Below are 20,904 nucleotides of genomic sequence, written 5' to 3' on the forward strand. Positions count from 1 at the left end.
GTTTTAAAGAGCAGTGGAATAGAGTTAATACAAGCTAGGGAGAATACAGAACAGAAGTGCTTTCTCAGTCTCTACAAGTTGAAGATAAAGAAGATAACATTCCACCCAAACCCCTATGTTACTTCCTTCAAACATCCATATGGGGCTTATGAACTGACAATCTACAACCATGGGAACAGTTAGGTACAAAAGCTAGATGACTATAATCTTCCCATGCAGTTTAAATATAAGGACTACTTTCCTTATAGATATGTAACAAGTAGAGGAATAAGTGAAACAAGACCCATTTGGTTGAAAGATGCCAGAGAGAGACAAATACAGAACAGACTTTTTAATGTCAAGCACGCATACTCACGCTGACAAATACTTAAGTGGTATATACACCAGCTGGGAAATGATGTAAGAGATACAGTTCTAGGGCCTGCAATATAGCCTATCTATGCTTCTTCATCGTCCAGCACTTTTTAAAGACTTGAGAATAGTAAGAAAATAATGAAAAATATTTTGAGAGGCGCCCATGAAGAAGGTGAGAACAGGAGGCGGATAACAAATGGCTAGCAGTAGAGAGCTGACAATCTTATTGGCTCTAGTAAAACAAAGAAGGAAGTAGTTAACAATAAAGTAGGGACACACACACACACACACACACACACACACACACACACACACACACACATATATATAAAATGAGAAAAACCTAAACACTGCAAACTTTACATGACAAAGCATGCCAGTATTACCTTTCTTTCGAAAGAGTGCATTTAGGTAACTTTCTGCTTGGCATTCAATCTTATCAGTGTGGGACTGGCCCTGAGATGATAGCTCCTCTGTTGGCGTTGACTGTGAAGACTCAAGAGATGGTATACAATCCTAAAATTATAAGAAAGTAACATACCTCATTACTTTTCATTTAAACCTGAGATCCAATTAATATATAAAAATTATTTTAATGTTCAGTTGTTCTGCCTTTCATAAAATCCCAAATTATATCAAAAAAATATAAAATCTGTGATAGAATTCAGGAGAAAATGTACTTCTAATAAAGGAACAAAATAACCTTATTCCTTACCAAAATTGTGATAAAATATGTGTCTGTGGGGTAGGGTAGGGGGAGAGGGGGGTAGTGGGCAGGCACTGCTGAAAAGTTTACTATATGCATGCAGTCAAGTTTAGCAAAGCAAAGGTGCTTAAAAGATTTCCAAATTCTCCTCAGCTCTGCTCATCATAACAGAGAAGGAATCAGGATTTCTTACCACACAAGAAGTGCTGGTTACACATATCTATGTCCTTTAAGACAGTGGCACATATTTCATCATTAACACAGGAAATATTTCTGACAGCCAAAGACTTTAAAAGTAGTAAAACAGTTATAAACATATAGATAGTAGCATTTGATCCCCTTACTACCAATTGCTAAAAAACAAGATTGCAGAGTGTTCATATATAAGCTATGTCTCCAAGCTCACCCTTGGATACCTAAATACCAACCTGACCTCATGAATCAGAAAGTAGTAAAATATAAATATGGAAGAAAACCAAACCAAACCAAACCAAACCAAACCGAAAGCAAGCAAGCAAACAAACAAACAAAAAGGGAAGATAGAAGAGAAAAAAAAGGTTTTTTTTTTTTTTGAAAAAACTAAACTAAATGTTGGACACAATCTTTTCATTCAACAAAATGAAGTATTTAAAGTTTCACTGAGTCACAAATTATCAGAACAACTTAAAAAAAAAAGAACTGTGTTACAATTGTGTGATTATTTTAAAAATAACTTCATGGCACTAAAACTTACACTGACTGCTTCTCTCTGTAGGTTACAAAATGAACATTTTTCATCCATAGACCAGTCAGTCAGCTCTTCTGGTTCACAGTCTTTAAAAGAAGGAAAATATTCATTAAATATACTAACTTTATTTAAACCAGCAAAATCACCATCTTCCACAGCAATGGAAAAGGAAAAAAAATGAAAAACCAAAAATAAAACCTGACTACTAACAATAATGGGAGAAAGTCTGCATTTCAAATTAACCTTTTGATATCTAGAAAAATAAAACAGAATAGGCCATACAAAATACCAAGAATAATGAGCTGGTTATAGATTAATAATTTTCTAACAATATAGTTTTATGTATCATCTAATAACATTAAAGACTTACTGATTACTATTTATTAATTTCCTTTTTATTTTCATTATGACAGTGAGAACAAAGGGGTGGATATAATAAAAGAAAGGAATAAATTTTGCACAATATGAAAGAAAATATAATATAGAGAAACAGAAGAAAGCACCAAAGGTGTTGAGAATACCCAGACTTGGGAAAATAGAATTGTCTACAAAAACAAGGAACAATCTAATTTGTAGATCAAAAATAAGGTCAGACTTTTTCATTTCTAAAAGCTTGTTTACAAAAGAAAAAGATGGAGTTAACAAATAGGTAATGTCATCCAGTTCAAATCATGTACAGACTGGTGCTGCTCTCAGCCTTGGCCAGAGACATTCCTGTTTAGTGTTTACAGTTATCACAGACACTCAATACTGGGCAAAAAGAGTTGAGAACAAAGTACTGTTGAACGCTCAGCCCTATGGGACATCTCTATCACATTCTACACTCTGAGACTCAGGAAGCATCTTGGAAAAAGAAACGGAATTTAAGAGCTGGGGCATGGAGAGAAGTTGTCTTCTTGACCTGATAGAGCTATCGGGCCTATGAACTCAGAAGCAGTGGTTACCTGCAGAAGACAGGACTTTTCCACATCCTACCATAAATGCAGAGGGGGCTCATTAGGCCCCATTCTTCCATGAAGAGTTAAAGTGGGTAGTGGCTGAGGGGAAAACCTATCCACAATAACATAAGTTACTGGTTACATTACCTTTGCTCAAATAAATAACTCAATCTCATGCAAGCAACTCTAATTAAATGCAGAAGGGCACAAAAAAAGAAAAAAAACTTAGAAAAAGATTTGGGCAGACTTGGGAGGGGGATTGAGGATAATATAGACAGGAGTAATATAATCAAAGCACATTATATACATCTATGATATATGACCTATGGGACATGTTTAAATAAATGGGTTACTTTTTTTTTTTTTTTGAACGCTATTCTTTACAATTCAACAGTTCTAATATATTGAAAAAATTTCTGGAACACAAAACACTCATCTGCTAAGGACATGTTAAGAAGATATGGTGACACTGTCATTCTATTTACTTTTAGTAGATGGAGTGACTTTTAGAATCTTTGATAACAACAGAATGCCTTTCCAATTTTTTTCTAAATAAACCTGCATGCAGAACTTTACATGGGAAGCCTTTACTCTCTGAGACAGCTATACAGTGGCTAATTGGAAAACCATCAGTGTGCTACAGAAATTCTCTTAAAAGCTCAATAGAGCTGAAGATGTATCTCTTCTAAGTTACACAGAAAATAAAGTGTACTGTTCCTGGTATGATAATCAACAATTATACTGGCTAGGGTCACTCTTATGGTCTTCTACATTAATCCCAACATCGAGTGAAAGATCATAGAAATGTGTAGAAAGACCTTTCCAGTAGCACAAAAATAGTATTAATACTTACATATATTTGCAAAGAGCAGTAAATGGGAACATAAGACATAATGTAAAGATATTTGAAGACTGGAGATCTGGACTGAAAACATATGTAATAGCTATGACTTTTCAGGACAGAGTTTTGTTTCAATTAGCTTATACATGTAATGTGGATTATATTACAGACAGACAAAAAGTTACAAAACCCAACACCATACATCACAGAATTACCAAATGCTGGTTTTTTTTCTAAATTTCTGTACCATCAAATATGTATTTGATAACGTTATTCTGTAGAAGATTAAATGCCTGCTTAAGAATATATGCTCACTTTTCTACAGACGTCACATACAAAAACTGCAAATAATCTAACAATAAAAACAATTCCCTCCTGGACTTGGGAGATGGTTCACAGGGTAAAGGCACATCTTACACCTCATGTTCGAACCCCAGAAACCACATTTAAAAAGTCAGTGTGGCGGCATGAACTTATCATCTTATCACTCCTACCCTGAGATGAGAGGGAGAGACAGGAGAATCACTTGAAAGCTTGTGGCCAGCTAGCCTGCAAGATGAAGTGCAGCAGTACGAATAAGAGAGACCACTTCAAAAAGGGAAAGAACCGACACCCCTGGAAATGATCCTTTCCCCAGATATGTATCCACACACACACAAATTCCCCAAAAGCTTGGATGGGGGGAAACTAAGTTTGTATAGACTTTTACTTTTTTTGATCCTGGACTAAAGATGTGTATATCATTCATTGCTGAGACTTTGAAACAAAACGTATAATCTAATCCCATTTGAAACAGGACCATATTTTGTAGGGTCTGGGTGGCTTGGAACTTACTCTGTAGACCAGGATAGATAGCTTTGAATTTGTAGAGCTCCTTCTTTCTTCCCACTGCTAGTATTACAGATCTGCATGGCACCCAGGGCTCCTCCCAGTTACCCTGACATTTCACTGTCCACCACAAGAACTTAATGTAAGTGTAACCTTGGGACTTGCATACATAGACTGCTGTGCAGTTTCCTTAAATCACTCCTAAGTAGTCACAGATTTCAGAGCTTCTTATTTACGGAGGATCTGTGCTGCAGTACATGATTTATATCAAAGACAACAGTTTTGAAAAGTCAGGAATCCTGATTTTTATTTTCATCATGGCTTCATGAGAAAAATATAACACTGAAATTTTTGAAAAATGGTTATCAGACTTAGGATTAAACAAACAAACAAACCCACAAAACAGTTGTTAAGGGGTACAGAGAGGGATGTTTCAGTAGTTAAGAGAACTGGCTGTGCTACCAGAGGACCTACCTACTCAGTACCCAGCACCCACACGGTGGCTCACAACTATCTATGGCTCCAGTTCCAGGGGAAACTGATGCATTCTTCTGGCTTTCTGTGTACATGGTGCAGACATGAATGCAGGCAAAACACATATAGGTGGTTTTTATGCATTAAAAAAATGTTAAAAACTTAAAAAATATATGAATTGAATGAGTTTCAATTTCAATTTACAACTATCAACTGTAAAATAAAAACCAAAGTTCAAAAAGATTAAAATAGTGTATCATTATTGAGATAGGTATGATAGCATATGCTTATAATCCTAGTACTCAGGAGGCTGAGGCAGGCTGACAGAAGTCCAAGGCTGGCTTACTTCACATAGTGAATTCTAGGCTAGCCAGGGTTACAGTAAGACCCCATCAAAAATACCAAAAAATTAAATATGCTTACAAATAAAAGGCAATAAAAATTGATTGTAAAAGCTAATATAGGTACAGGGACATTCTACATTCTAATTGTGGCCAAGCAAGTATGATTTTTCAGGCTTCAGTCTCTTCTTGGGAACTTGAAGAGAGTAATACTTGCACGTTAAAGCTGTAGGATAAGTTAATATAAAAACATGTATGTAATTTTAAAAGACACAACTTTCATTTACTTTGAACACTTTATTCTTTTTAGTATAGTTTGTTCACAGAATATAAATTTATAGTTCCCAAAGACAAATTTCAGTGAAAGATAAAAGCCTAGATTTTATTTTGTGTTGCTCACTGAACAATGGGTTTAAGTTTACTGACTTCTGAGAAACACTGAACGATGACAATGCAGCTACAAAATGACATTAGGTCTACAGCTTCAGCTCAGTGGATGGGTCTGAATCCTGTCACACACACACACACACACACACACACACACAAGCTAACACAGGTCCATGCATGTGTACAAACACACAAGCACAGTTTTATGTGCTTAAGCCAATTTTTATTATGAAACATTTTAGTAACTACAAAGAGACTCCCTGCTGTGTTTGCTTTAATTCCTTCTGCTTGCCCTTTTTTTCGGGGGGGGGGGTGTGTTCTGTTTTTGTGTTTATTTTGTTTTTCTGAGAAAGACTGTGAAGTTCAGGGGGAATCTGGGAGAAGCTGGAAGAGGGAAAAGAATATGGCCACAATATATTATATAAAAAAATTGAAGAAAGAACTAAAGTACAAAGAGAAAAAAATTCCATCTACAAACTGCACTATCAAAAGATAATGATTGCAACATTTGTTATATATCCTCCCAGTTTGTAGTATAGGCCTTTCTAAAAATTAAGATCAGCTGGTACTTTGAAAAGATAATACAATCCATAAATCTCTAGCTAGGCTAATTAGGAAAAAAAGAGGGGAAAAAAATCAAGTGTCAGAACAGATGGGCTAATCATTTCTGAAGTTACAGATGTTGGAAGAATAAAGGAATGTTACAAATAACATTATGCCCAGAAATTTGATAACTTAGGGCAAACGATCAACTCCTCTAACAAGAAGGCAACCAAAGCCCAGGCAAGAACAGATAACCTCAGGGACGCTAGAGCTATTAAAAATAGATCAAGAAGTAAGCAAACATCTGCCAAACAGAAAATACCAGCCCATATGGTACTCTATCATCCATTCTAGAAAACTGAAACAAAAGAAATGCTTCCTAATTCTGGTTCTATCACTATCCAAATACCAAGATCAATCCAAACACATCCTACCCAGAAGATATATTCAAATATGTGTGTGACAAGATGGTCAATATCAAATGTCAATAGGGATGTATACACTGAGAAAACAAGGTACCAGTACAGACCTATTAGAATGAAAAGTCTCAAACACAGCTATTAAAGGCTAGCTAGTAAGGACTAGAAACAGTAAGGGAACAGCAAGGTCGTTCACTGCTGGTGGGAATTTGAAGTAGACCAGCGACTTCTAAAAACAGTCTAGCAGTGTCTAAAATACATAAACATAGTCTTCCCTATTATCTACCAATGATGACATTAGTTATTCACGCTAATTAAAGAAAGCTGAAAACTTCTGTCTACCCCCAAACTTGTAGATATTTAAAGAAGCCTTATGTAAAATTGCCAAATTTTCAAAGTGATCAAGATGTGCTTCAGTAAGTAAAGAGATAAGCAAAAACACTAGTCAGATTCATACTAGGCAAAAATATTAAGAGACACATTTTAAAAAAGTACTACTGAGCCAGAAAAAGAAAGATCCGCAAATGCATCCTGCTAACTACATACAAACCCATTGTACGTGACACTGTGGGAAAAGCCAAACTCCAGAGACAGTTAAAATACAGAATGTTTTCCACAGGTTGGGAGAGAAAGAAAGAGGAAAGGTGGAGTAGAGGAGACAGATAGGACAATGGCAGCATTGTGGACTGTCATGGTAGTGATAGCACGCACGAACCCAATATGTCTAACAAACTAATTTCTAAAGGAATTTAAGTATTTATGCAAATATGTATACAAAACAGATGAAGCTATAAGTCCCAGCTTTCCACTTGGGTTAGCAGAGAACAATGAAGTTTAACACTAATTTCAAATATGGCTGTGAAAAGGAAGCTTGCAAGAAAGGAAGGTTGAGAAATACACCACAGTTCTGAACTCAAAGTTTAAAGACCCCGAGGACCTTAAACATCAGATAAGTCATCTAGTATCAGCCATAGGTGCTTTGAAAGCTAGACAGGAAACACTGGAATATTCCTCTGTATTCCTGTGTTAAGACCCATTCCCATCCAAGGATTGCTTAAAAAATATGAAGATATAACATAAAATGAAAATAAGTTTGAAACTACCAATAAAATAAAACTTCCTTTATGGTTATAAAATTCTACAAAATTAGATATAAGGTTTATCTAATAAAAACTAGACAATATGATCAATGGCAATTAAAAAAAACTTGCCTCTAAGAGTATTTGCAAGAAAACTACAAAAATGATCACTTAAAAACATTTTTGTATTTTAAATTATATATTTTCAATAGAGAAAATATATAAAATCACTCATAATTCACACTTCAAAAAATAATTACCATTTTGGTATCTCTTCTTTATAGTACAGTTTCAAAAAAAAAAAAAAAACAGACATACTTTTAAAACCCTACTGTTGAAAATTCAAAACACTTTGATTTTAAGACATATAGAAATCAAGTTGGAATGAACCCAAAAATTCTCTCCCCGCTGGCTAGTTTCACATTGCTGGAAAGTGCCATACGGACCACTGGGAGAGAAAATGGTACTGCAGGCAAACTTCACCAGCTACAATACTGACCTACCAGGCAAGATATATCTACTGATGCAAAATGCACAAACATTGTTTGGATAACCAGCTACCTTTTAATTGGATTTCAAAGTCTTCTCTGAAAGAGGGAATTTGTGCCTGGTACTGTAAACTTGAAAGGTCCTAGGTCCTAGAGAGGTACCTATTACTGTTGTCTTGTTACAGGGACGTCTTGTCAAATTGCAATTAATTAATAATTAACTAAATAATTAAATAATTTAATAGATTTAATTGTAAATACAATTATTCTATTAAAAATAGATAAAAACCTTTTATCCTTTCTAGCAAAAATACATCAGTATAGCTATATTTTGGGATATTTAATTTTAAATGTTACCTTGACATCATAATCTAGGATTATCAGAAAAGGAAACCTTAATGAGGACTATCTAGGTTAGGCTGGCCTATGGTCATGTCTGTGGAAGACTATCTTGATTATTAATGAAGTAGGAAGACCTACCTACTGTGGCTAACACCATCTACATAGGGGATTCGGAACTGCATTAAGAGTGGAGACAGATAAACACAGAAGATGCTCCAATATGTAATAAGGACACATGCTCCACTATGTTCATAGCAGCCTTATTTATAATAGCCAGAAGCTGGAAAGAACCCAGATGTCCCTCAACAGAGGAATGGATATAGAAAATGTGGTACATTTACACAATGGAGTACTACTCAGCTATTAAAAACAATGAATTTATGAAATTCTTAGATAAATGGATGGATCTGGAGGATATCATCCTAAGTGAGGTAACTCAATCACAAAAGAACACACATGATATGATATCCAATGATAAGTGGATATTAGTGAAGCTCAGAGTACCCAAGATGCATGAAACTCAAAAAGAAGGAAGACCAAAGTGTGGATATTTTGATCCTTCTTAGAAGGGGGAACATACCCATGGATGGAGTTACAAAGTGTGAAGCAGAGACGGAAGGAATGACATCCAGAGACTGCCCCACAGGGGGGATCCATCCCATAAACAACCACCAAACCCAGACACTACTGTGGATGCCAACAAGAGCTTGCTGACAGGAGCCTGATATAGCTGTCTCCTGAGAGCCTCTGCCAGTGCCTGACAAATACAAAAGAGGATGCTCACAGCCATCCATTGGGCGGAGCACAGGGTGGACAATGAAGGAGCTAGAGAAAGTACCCAAGGAGCTGAAGGGGTTTGCAGCCCCATAGAAGGAACAACAATATGAACTAACCAGTAGCCCTAGAGCTCCCTGGGACTAAACCACCAACCAAAGAAAATACATGGTGGGACTCATGGCTCCAGCTACATTTGTAGCAGAGGATGGCCTAGTAGGTCATCAATGGGAGGAGAGGCCCTTGGTCTTGTGACCAAGAACAGGGGAATGCCAGGACCAGGAAGCAGGAGTGGGTGGGTTGGTGAGCAGGGGGAGGGGGGAGGGGATAGGGGACTTTTGGAGGGGAAACTAGGAAAGGGGATAACATTTGAAATGTAAATAAAGAAAATATCTATAAAAAAAACAAAGGGTGGAGACAGGGAGCTTAGTTCAAGCATGCATACGTAAACCCACTGTTCATGTCTCATGATTGTATATGTGTTATGACAAATTGATTCATTTCCCATAATAATGGACAATAATCTAAAATTATGAGCCAAACAAGTTTTCTTCCTTAAACTGCTTTTGTTGAAGGAAGATGAAATAAAACTCATACATAACACACAAACAGCAATTTTATTTTCTTCAGCCCAATAATCCATTCATGCTAATTTATTCAATATAACTCTTAATAACTGAATATATTTCAATTACTAATACAAAATCATCTAACAGTCTGTTATTATAGCAAAACTATCCTTAAAAGCCTGTAACAGCCATATAATATATATATATATGTATAAATATTATCTTTTAAACTTTTAACACTTACTTATAAACCCTTTCAGGAATATTGTACTGATAATACACAGGGCCCCATAAAGTATGCTAACTTAACCTTGATAAACACAAGATTTCATCATTAAAAGTCTTTACAATTTGATAATAAATTTTTGTTCTTTAGAATAATTCATAACAAAATATGATGGTGATTCCTTAAACACTTATAAGCATGTTATAACAGCTGAATATAATCTAATCCAGAAATAATATAGGTACTCAATTTCCATAACTCATACAGGAGGAAGGTAGTGGGGATTCCTGGATATAAGCAAAGTATAATGCATGATACAATGAATAAAAATGACATGATAAAAAGGCAGTATGTTATAAGTTAACTTAAAAGGATGTAGGCTGGGGAAGTGTCTCACTAAATAAAGCACTTGGTAAAAGAGCATGAGGAGCTGAGCCTGAATCTTCAGACCCTACAGAAATTTGCGTGTCTGTAATTTCAGTATTCCTACAGTAAGATGGAAGGCAAAGACAAGAGAATCCTTTGAAGCTCATGGTCCAGCTAGCTTAGCGAATGCAGCAGCAGACAACAAAGAGATCCAGTCTCAAAAGAGGCAAAAAGGGAGGACTTTTACCTCAGGTTATCCTCTCACCTCCCCACATATGAAATGGCACATGCGATTTACTCCCAGGTACTCTTACACAGGTACATGGAAATAATTAAAATGAAACATGCAGACCTTACAAATTATCATGATTTTGGCACGTGAGAAAAAGCCTATCAGTTTGATTTCAAGAGAGTAATGTTACTATGATATAAACAATTAAGCTATCCTTCAGACAGAGCTGTTGAAATGAAAAATCAAACACACTTAGTAAGAAATGTACTACCAGAAACCTGCAGGCCAATCCTGCCAAAGAAGCGAGTAGACTAACTGCAGATCTTCAGCTGTCCTTCTAGTTTCCCAATCTAACCCCCAAACTCATCCCCAGCTACATAGATCATCTGCTGCACCTCCTCTATCTCCAGTACAACATACAGACTTTCCACTCCTAATGTCTCTACCTCCACTTATTGCTTTATCCAGGCCCCTAACTATCCTGGAGGCATTTCCTAGGATCCCACAAGTCACCCTAGTTAGAGAGGGGTAGATGGGATAATTACAGATCTTCACCTTTCTCTCTGCTCTCCCAAATCCAATCCTAGTGTAATCCCCAGTTGTGCAGCACATGACCTGCTGTAGTAGCCCCTTCCTCTTTGTTCCCATCTCCAGTGGAGTACACAGATCTTCCCCTCCAGTCTTCTTATGCTCCACTCATTGCTTATCCCAGATATAACTCAAGCAGGCACTCATTGGGTGGGAACCCACTTTGGCCATGAAGCAAGAGGCTAACTGAAAGTCTTTGCCTCTTGCTCCATTTCTCTAAATCCAATCCCCTAGTCTTCATTCTCAGCTCTCAAACAGACCTTGCTCCTCTCCCACAGACAAAGCAGATCCTACTGGAATACTCTGCTTTCCTACCTGAGATGGGCTTCCTCAGCCTTGTCCCTCCAAGCCCATTCCCATTTCTAAGTGTCAGAACCCAGTACTTGGAAACACTTTCTACGTGGAACTTGCAGTGGTCACATATCAGAATTGGAGAAGAATATTTTAACAGGCCACACGAAAAATCAATCTCCTAAAAATCAGAGATGGCAACAGAAACAAAAACAAAAACAAAAACAAAAAAAAGAGAAAGAAACCACATAACATCATGTAGAATTACAATTTGCCAAACCCAGATGCTCTAACATAACTCTAATATAAAAAAACATAATCAATAATAGCCCAGCAACCCTAGCACAACAGGCTAAGTATTATAATATAGCTGTAGGATAAGAAAAGGACCTTAAAATAGCATTAATGAATACGATAGAGGCTGTTATTAAAGAGGAAATGAATAAATCCCTTACAGAAATTTATGAAATCAAAGAAAGGAAATGAATAAAACAGCTCAAGAATTGAAACTAAAAAATCAAACAAACAAACAAACAAAAAACCAAACAACAAAACAAAATGAACCAAACTGAGAGAAATTTAGGAACTTAAACAGCAATCTCAGAAGGAAGCCTAATCAACAGAATATAGGGGATGGAGAAAGAATCTCAGGTATTGCAAACACAACAGAAGAAATAGGTATCTCAGTTAAGAAAAAGTTTAATCTAAAAATCTCTCGGTATAAAACATTAAGGAAATCTGGGACACTATAAAATCGAATAATAGGAATACAGAAAGGGGAAGAAACCCAGGTTGAAGGACATAAAATATTTTCAACAAAATCACCTAAGAAAATTTCCCAAACCTAGACAATGAGATCAAGGTACGGGAAGCATACAAAACACCAAATAGACTGGCCTAGAAAAGCAAGTTCCCTCAGCACATAAGATTCATGACCCTGAATGTATTGAACAAAGAACATTAAAAGATGCAAGGGAAAAGACCAATTAACATATTAAGGCAGACCTATTAGAATTACACCTAACTTCTCTAAAAGCCAGAAGGGCCTGGACAGATGTGCTACAGACTACAGATGCCGGCACAGGCTACTATAACCAGCAAAACTTTCACTTACAATAGACTGAGAAAGTAAGACATTCCATTTTAAAACCAAATTTAAGCAATATCTAGTCCTACAGAAGGCACTAGAAGGAAAACTCCAACCTAAAGAACTTAACCACACCCAAGAAAACACAAGGAATAAATAATCCCAGAAGAACAAATCAAGAGGGGAAATGCATGCACACACAGGAACACACACATACAGGAACTCACACAGGAACCCACACAGTAAAACACACATACCCTCTACCACAACAACAAAATAATAGGAATCAATGAACAGTGATTATTGATATCTCTAAACATGAATGGTCTCAATTCCCCAATAAAAAGGTACAGGCTAACTAAATAGATTCTAAAACAGAATCCATCCTTCTGTTAGATTCAAGAAACACACCTTACTAGCATAAAGGATAGATATCACCTCAAAGTAAAAGGTTGGGGAAAAACATTCCAATCAAATGGACCTATGAATCAAGCAGGTATAGCCATTTTAACATCTGACAAAATAGACTTCAAACCAAAACTAATCAGAAGAGATGTGGAAAGATACTACATACTCATCAAAGGAAAAATTCAAGAGAGGACATTGCAATTTTTAATATATAGGCACCAAACACAAGGTTCATAAAAGAAATATTACTTCCACTTAAATTCCTCACTCACTGATAGGGGGAAATTTCAATATTACGTTCTTGCCAATATACAAGTCATCCAGATAAAAACTAAACAGAGATGAGACTGGGTACATTCAGGGTGGTATGGCCATGGCTTTACAGAGCAATTGATGGGAGAAGATACAGAGACCTACAGATGAACACTAGACAGAAGCTGGGAAATCCCATGGAAGAGGAGAAGGAACAACTGTAGGAGCCAGACGGGTAAAGAACACAGTCCAGACAATCATAAGGACACACTTTAAAAACCTGTAATACAGGTAGTGTTTCAATACAGTGGCAGGAAGTGGCACTATTAGGAGGTGTGGCCTTAATCACAAAAGAAGTCACTAGATATGCACTCACTGATAAGTGGATATTAGCCCAGAAACTTAGAATACCCAAGATACATTATGCAAAACACAAGAAAACCAAGAAGGATGACCATCGTGTGGATACTTCATTCCTCCTTAGAATAAGGAACAAAATACCCATGAAAGGATATAGGTACAGAGACAAAATTTAGAGCTAAGATGAAAGGATGGACTATCCAGAGACTACCCCATCCGGGAATCCATCCCATCATCAGCCACCAAACTTAGATACTAATGCACATGCCCGCAAGATTCTGCTGAAGGGACCCTGATATTGAGGCCTCTTGTGAGGCTATGCCAGATCCTGGCAAACACCGAAGTGGATGCTCACAGCCAGCTATTGGATGGAACACAGGGTCCCCAATGGAGGAGCTAGAGAAAGTACCCAAGGAGCTGAAGGGGGCTGCAACCCTGTAGGTGGAAGAACAATATGAACTAACCAGTACCCCCTGAGCTTGTGTCTCTAGCTGCAAATGTAGCAGAAGATGGCCTAATCGGCCATCACTGGGAAGAGAGGCCCCTTGGTCTTGCAAACTTTATATGACCCAGCACAAGGGAACGCCTGGGCCAAGTAGTGGGAGTGGGTGGGTAGGGGAGCAGGGGTGGGTGTGGGGGTATAGGGAACTTTCGGGATAGCATTTGAAATGTAAATAAAGAAAATAATAATAAAAAAATTTTTAAAAAAGGAGGTGTGGCCTTGTTGGAATAGGTGTGTCACTATGAGAATGGGCATTAAGACCCTCATCCTAGTTGCCTGGAAGCCAGTCTACTCCTGGCTACCTTTACATGAAGATGTAGAACTCTCAGCTCCTCCTGCACTATGGAAGTATCCTGCCTGGATACTTTCATGTTCTTGCCTTGATGATAATGGATTAAACCTTTGAACCTGTAAGCCAGCTCCAATTAAATGTTGTTCTAATAAGGGTTGCCTTGGTCATGGTGTCTCTTCACAGCAATGCAAACCCTAACTATAACATCCACCAAATTGGAAAATTTCAAAGGGATAATTTTCTTGATACATATGACTTAGCAAAGTTAAATTAAGATGATAAGCAGATTTAAACAGACCTATAACTCCAAGAGTAATAAAAGCAGAAATTAAAATTCTCCTAATCAAAACAAGTCCAAGGCTACCTGGTTTAAGTGCAGACTTCTACAAGACTTTCGTAGAAGAGTTAATACGAATACTCCTCAAAATATTCTACAAAATAGAAACAGGAGGAACACAGTCCAATTCTTTTTACAAGGGCAGTTGCCCTGATAGCCAAATCACACCAAAATCCAATGTGTGTGTGTGGGGGGGGGGGGGAGGGAGAGAGAGAGAGAGAGAACAGAGAATGAATTACAGACCAACTTTCCTTATGAAAATAGATACAAAAATGCTCAATAAAATACTTGCAAGCTGAATCCAAAAATTCATCAAAAGGATCAACCACCATGATCATGGGGGCTTCATTCTAGAGATTCAGGGATGTTTCAACATATGTAAATCAATAAGTGTAATCTATTCACATAAATAAACCAAGAGACAAAAATTACATGATCATCTTATTAGATGAAGAAAGGCCTTTGATAAAATTCAGTACCCGTTTGTGATAAAAGTTCTGGAGAAAATAGGGATACAAGGGGAATACCTCAACCCAATAAAGGCAATTAACACCAAGCATACAGATAACATAAACTTAGAGAAAAACTCAAAAGCAATTTTATTAAAATCAAAATAAAGAGGAAAGAGGCAAGGCTGTCCACTCTTTATATACATTTTCAATATGGTACTTGTAGTACCATAGAGCACTAAGACAACTGAAGGATACCAAGGGGGATACAAACTGGAAAGGAAGAAATAGTGATAAAAGTATACCTACTCACAGATGAAATGATAGTATATATAAGTGACCCAAAAAATTCCACCAAGAAACCCCTATAGCTGATAAACACTTTCAGCAAAGTAGTTGCATACAAAATTAACTCACAAATTAACTCCTATATACAAATGATAAATGGACCGAGAAAGAAAGAAATCAGGGAAATAACACTTTTCACAACAGTCTCAAATAATAAGTATCTTGGAGTAACTCTAACCAAGTAAGTAAAACACTTGCATAGCAAGAACCTCAAGATGTTTAAGAAAGAAATGAAAGAAGCTATCAGAAGACGGAAAGGTCTCCTATGCTCAATAGATCAATAGCATTAATATAGTACAAGTGGCCACCCTACCAAAAGCAATCTACAGATTCAATGCAATCCCCATCAAAATTACAACAAAATTCTTCACAAATATTGAAAGGACAAGTTCAATTTTCTATGGAAACACACACACACACACACACACACAAAACAAAAACCAAACAAAAAAATACCCCAGGATAGTTAAAACCATCATAAATTTAAAAACAAACAAATAAACAAACAAAAATGTAGGAGACATCACTGTTAGTGAATTCAAGTTGCATTACAGATCTATAGTCAAAAAAACATCATGATATTGGCAGAAAAACAGACACAATGATCAATGGAATCAAACTGAAGACCCAGACATAATATACACACATGGACGAACAACTGATTTTTGATAAAGAATCCAGAAATACAAATTAGAAAAAAAGTCAGCACCTTCAACAAATAAATAGTGCTAGTCAAAGTGGGTGGCTATGGCTATATGTAAAAGAAAATCCAAACTGATCCATACTTTTCCCCCTGTACAAAACTCAAGTCCAAATAGATCAAAGACCTCAACATAAAAACAGATACACTGAACCTGATAGAAGAGAAAATGAGGAACAACCTTGAACACATTGGCAAAGTAAGAGCTTCTGAACAGAACACTGATAGCATAGACATTAAGATCAACAAAGATAAATGAGACCACATGAAACCTAGAAGCTTCTGCTGGGTAAAGGGCATTGTTATTTGGACAATGAGTCCGCCTACAGAATTAGAAACAATTTTTACTAACTAAACATCAAATAATATGCAGGCTGGTGAGATGGCTCAGCGGGTAAGAGCACCCGACTGCTCTTCCAGAGGTGCAGAGTTCAAATCCCAGCAACCACATGGTGGCTCACAACCATCCTTAACAAGATCTGACTCCCTCTTCTGGAGTGTCTGAAGACAGCTACAGTGTACTTACATATAATAAATAAATAAATCTTTAAAAAAAAAAAAGAGGCCTAATATGCAAAATATATGAAGAACTTAAAAAATATGGTACAGGTCTAAAAATAATTCTTAAAATAGGAAATTCAAATGACTGAGAAACATTTAAAGAAAAATTTGACATACTTAGCCATCAGGGAAATGCAAGTCAAAAATACTGTAAGTTTCTATCTTATACCTGTCAGCTAAGAACAACACAAGTGACTAACTAATGTGGGTGAGGATGTGGAACAATGAGAACACACCTCCACTGCTGGTGGGAGTGCAAACTCATAGAGCCACTACGGAGATCACTGTGGCAGTTCCTCAGAAAGTTGGAAATCGACTGACCTCAAGATCTAGCTATACCTCTCTTGGGCACATAAACAAAGGATTCTTCATTCTACCAGAGATACTTGTTGGTTTTATTCATAACAACCAGAAACTGGAAATTACCTAGATATCCCTCAACAGAAGAATGGATACTTGCAGGAGGTGGGTCATGAAATTTGTAGGTAAATGGGTAGAACTAAAGAAAAAATATCATCCTGACTGAGGTACTCCAGACCTAGAAAGACAAATATGGTATGTATTCACTGATACATGGATATTAGTGGTTAAGTCAATAATAATCACGATATAGTAGAACCACAAAGGCTAGGTATAGTGTAAAGTACTGGAGGATGGGCGGGGTAGAGGGATAGATCAGTTTAGGAAAGGGAAATAAAATAGTTAAGGATGGATGGATGGATGGATGGATGGATGGATGGGGAGTGGTACAGGAAGACTAAGTTGGGAGGGGAGCAAAGAAAGGAATACAGAGAGAGACAACTAAAAATATGGCCATCTGAGTGCACACACACACACACACACACACACACACACACACACACACATATACACACACACATGAAGGCCATCTAAATGAAATCACCAAATGATGGAAAAGAGAGAGCTCCAACTGGTCATCTCTTTGTCATCATGAAACTTCTGAGACCTGGGATTGGGTTATATATCTGACTGAGACACTGGTCGAGGGAGTCCCACAAGAATCTCCAAACAACCCAGGCTGTTGCTGAGACTACAGGTTGCTTTTCACAAACTGACAGAAAAGCTCCAATGCTGAAGACAAGACCTACACATCTCACTGAACATGGAGAACTCTAGCTAGTACTTACATAAAGTCTCCACCCATTCATGCTAATATCTTTGGTATTGGAAAGTACTCTATGTACTACCAAAAGTGAAATGTAAATACCAACCTAGCCACAAATCCTTTGATCTACAACGGTGTCCAGTATGCAAGATATGCTAGTGCAACGATAGCACAAAGCTGTGGGAGTAACCAACTAATATCTGTTTGATTTGACTTAAGGCTCACTCCACAAGATGAAACCCATACCTAACAGATTAGGTAACCAACCTATGAGGAAAACTAAATACCATTTTTATTAAAAAAAAAAAAAAAAAAGGTAGCTATAAAGTAACTCCTATTGACATTCTGCTATATTCATAGTTCAGTGCCTTGCTCAGCAAGCACTAGACAAGATTCTTCTTATAGCAGATTAAAACAAATACAGAATAGCACATGCAGATATTATGCAGAGTTAGAGACCTTGGTACAGGAAACCCTAAATGGGATGTCCCTATCAAATGCTCACATAAGAGTTTAAGGAACCATGTAGAAGACAAGGCAGGAGAGCATTAAGAGCAGAGGGGAAGGAGAATACCAGCACAAAGCCCTCAAAATCAACAGGATCCAAGCTCATATGAATTTACAGAGCCTGTGGCAGCATACAGGGGGTCTGCATGGGTCTACACCAGTTTGTTTGCACATATATTATGGCTTCCAGCCCACTGTTTTTATGCAATTTCCTGGATACAGGAATGTGTGGCTCTCTGATTTTTGTACCTTCTCTTTGGGTTCTTTTCCTTCTGTCTGTTTTGTGTAATTTGATGGGTTAAGTTTTGTTTTATATTTTATTATTGCTCCTTAGAAACCTCTTTGTTTTCTAATGAGTCTGAAGAGGAGCACATCTGGATGGGAGAGCAAGTGGAGAGGAGTGTGAGGGGCAGATGGAGGGAAAGTGTAAGAATGATCCATTATGAGAAAGAAAATCTACTCCAAATAAAAAAGAAACATATTTTTATTAAATGAAAACACCTTTTCCTATTATTCATTACCAAAATCATTACTGCCAATACTACCAAGAAGGACTTTCCTACCTTGATGAATTACAATAAAAGGCTCCACAGTTTTCAGAACCTATGCTAGTTAGGGCGGAATTTACAGTTTTTAAATGTATCATTACAGACACAAATGGCATCCTCAAACTCAATAGAAACAATAAAAATCAAAAACAAAAAAACAACCAGCTCCCAAACTTCAAGCCATTGCTTTTCTTTAGAGTTTTTATCTAAACATTGTCTCAGTAAAGTACTTAAACTACACCAGAAGAGATGCCCTGACAGAGAGCAAATTCAGTGCATAAACTCACCAAGCCAAATGTGCTCCCTTCTAAGCAAAAACAAATCTACAAAAATAAAAAAGTAAAATGAAAAATAAAAACTGACAAATATATGACAAAGCTCACTGGATTATCCACTTAAAATCTGAGATTCCTTGAGTTGATATGCAACCATAGTTTAATAGACTCTGTAGGAAACAGGGAGGGAAGCAATACTAAAATGTCTTTAACTTCAACAGCATAGTAAAATGGGGAATTATATAAAGTAGGATAAAAAGCCAAACGTCCATCCGGGCAGGAAGACTGTCTTTGTTTTGGGAGCTCACGGCTGGCGATGAAAGGAATGCCAACAGCAGATGGCCAGACCCAGGGCTTAAGACAGAGAGACTTAGAAAATCTGCACTATACTTACACTAATGAGACTATTAAGAAGCAGAAAGAAGACAGAGCCAGACTAGGGATGCTCACTGGCACTCGAAGAGAAGAGATGGCAAAAAAACCATCTCGTTTTGGCATTCAGCACTCACCTGGAGCAGCCATGCAAGAACATGTTAAAAGAGTTCTATGATCTATATTCTGAGCAAGCTCAGCAAAAATATCAGAAGACTATAAACTGAAACCAAGCCAGCAGAATACTTTGGATAATAGGAATAAACTGAATCAGAACCACACACTAGTTATCAGCTATAGAGGTCGAAATCTGGGTCTTCAGGTGAACACATGAAGTTTCAAAGACCTAGGCCCTACCTTGGAGGAAGGCTACACAAGGGCAAAGTCAGCCTTCCCAATCATACTCCTGAAGTACTGCCCACAGGTATGGCCAGCATCTGTGACTACACTTACAAAGAAAAGCCCATTTACTGAACCTGCATCTATAACCTGATTTCCCAAAGTACAAACTGTAGGTGAGAACATCATCTAAAAACTCCTTAGTATACATAATCAGCATCTGAGACAAAGTGTGGAAACTTCATTCATAAGACATACCATGCTCCAGCCCTCTGCTCTTGATAGTCTCTTACTTCAACACCTAATTTAGCAGGATGGATCTGTTCTGCCATCTCTCCAGCACTTGGGGGGCTTGACTAACTCTTAGTGTGGTGGTCTGAATGAAAATGCAACCCTGCACACATACTCATAGGGAGTGGCACTACTGGAGGTGTGACTTTTTGGTAGGTGTGGTCTTGTTGGAGGAAGTGTGTCATTGGAGGAAGGCTTTGATGTTCCAGAAGCTCAAGCCAGGCCCAGTATCAGTCACTCTCTCTTCCTGCTGCCCACAGATCTAGATAGAGAACTCTCAGCAACTTCTCCAGTCTCATGTCTGCCTATGTGCTTCCTGAATTGACTAAATTTCTGGACCTGTAAACTAGCCCTGATTAAATGTTTTCCTTTATAAGCATTGCTGTGGTCACAGTGTCTTTTCAGAGCAATAGAAACCCTAAGATACCTAAGCACACTAAGAGCTCCACCCAAATAAAAAACAAATAGTTGTGATACTCAAAGTCAGAAATTATGTGATCTTCTTAATAGATACAGAAAAGTCTTTTCATAAAACCAAGCATCTCTTCATTATAAAAGTCCCAAAGAGAACAGGACTAGAAGTAACTTAACATAATAAAAGCTGTAAATGATAACCCTACAGCCAATATTATAATAC

At 37.2% G+C, this 20,904-nt stretch overlaps 1 protein-coding gene across 9 annotated transcripts in view; it reads right to left on the reverse strand.

The window, feature by feature from the left end:
• Window positions 1-20,904, reverse strand: part of Lcorl (ligand dependent nuclear receptor corepressor like) — a 144,971-nt gene that overhangs the window by 81,913 nt on the left and 42,154 nt on the right. For 6 of the 9 annotated variants that reach the window (XM_021211078.2, XM_029545458.1, XM_029545454.1 and 3 more), the window contains exons 3-4: window positions 1,794-1,873; window positions 741-870 (exon numbers count right to left, since the gene is read on the reverse strand). In XM_021211078.2, the coding sequence (XP_021066737.1) occupies window positions 741-870; window positions 1,794-1,873 (210 nt within the window). The remainder of the gene's footprint in view (window positions 1-740; window positions 871-1,793; window positions 1,874-20,904) is intronic. The other 3 variants (XM_029545455.1, XM_029545457.1, XM_029545456.1) reach the window with 1 other exon arrangement.

Source organism: Mus pahari, chromosome 13, assembly GCF_900095145.1.
Source record: "Mus pahari chromosome 13, PAHARI_EIJ_v1.1, whole genome shotgun sequence".
Taxonomy (NCBI): Eukaryota; Metazoa; Chordata; class Mammalia; order Rodentia; family Muridae; genus Mus; species Mus pahari.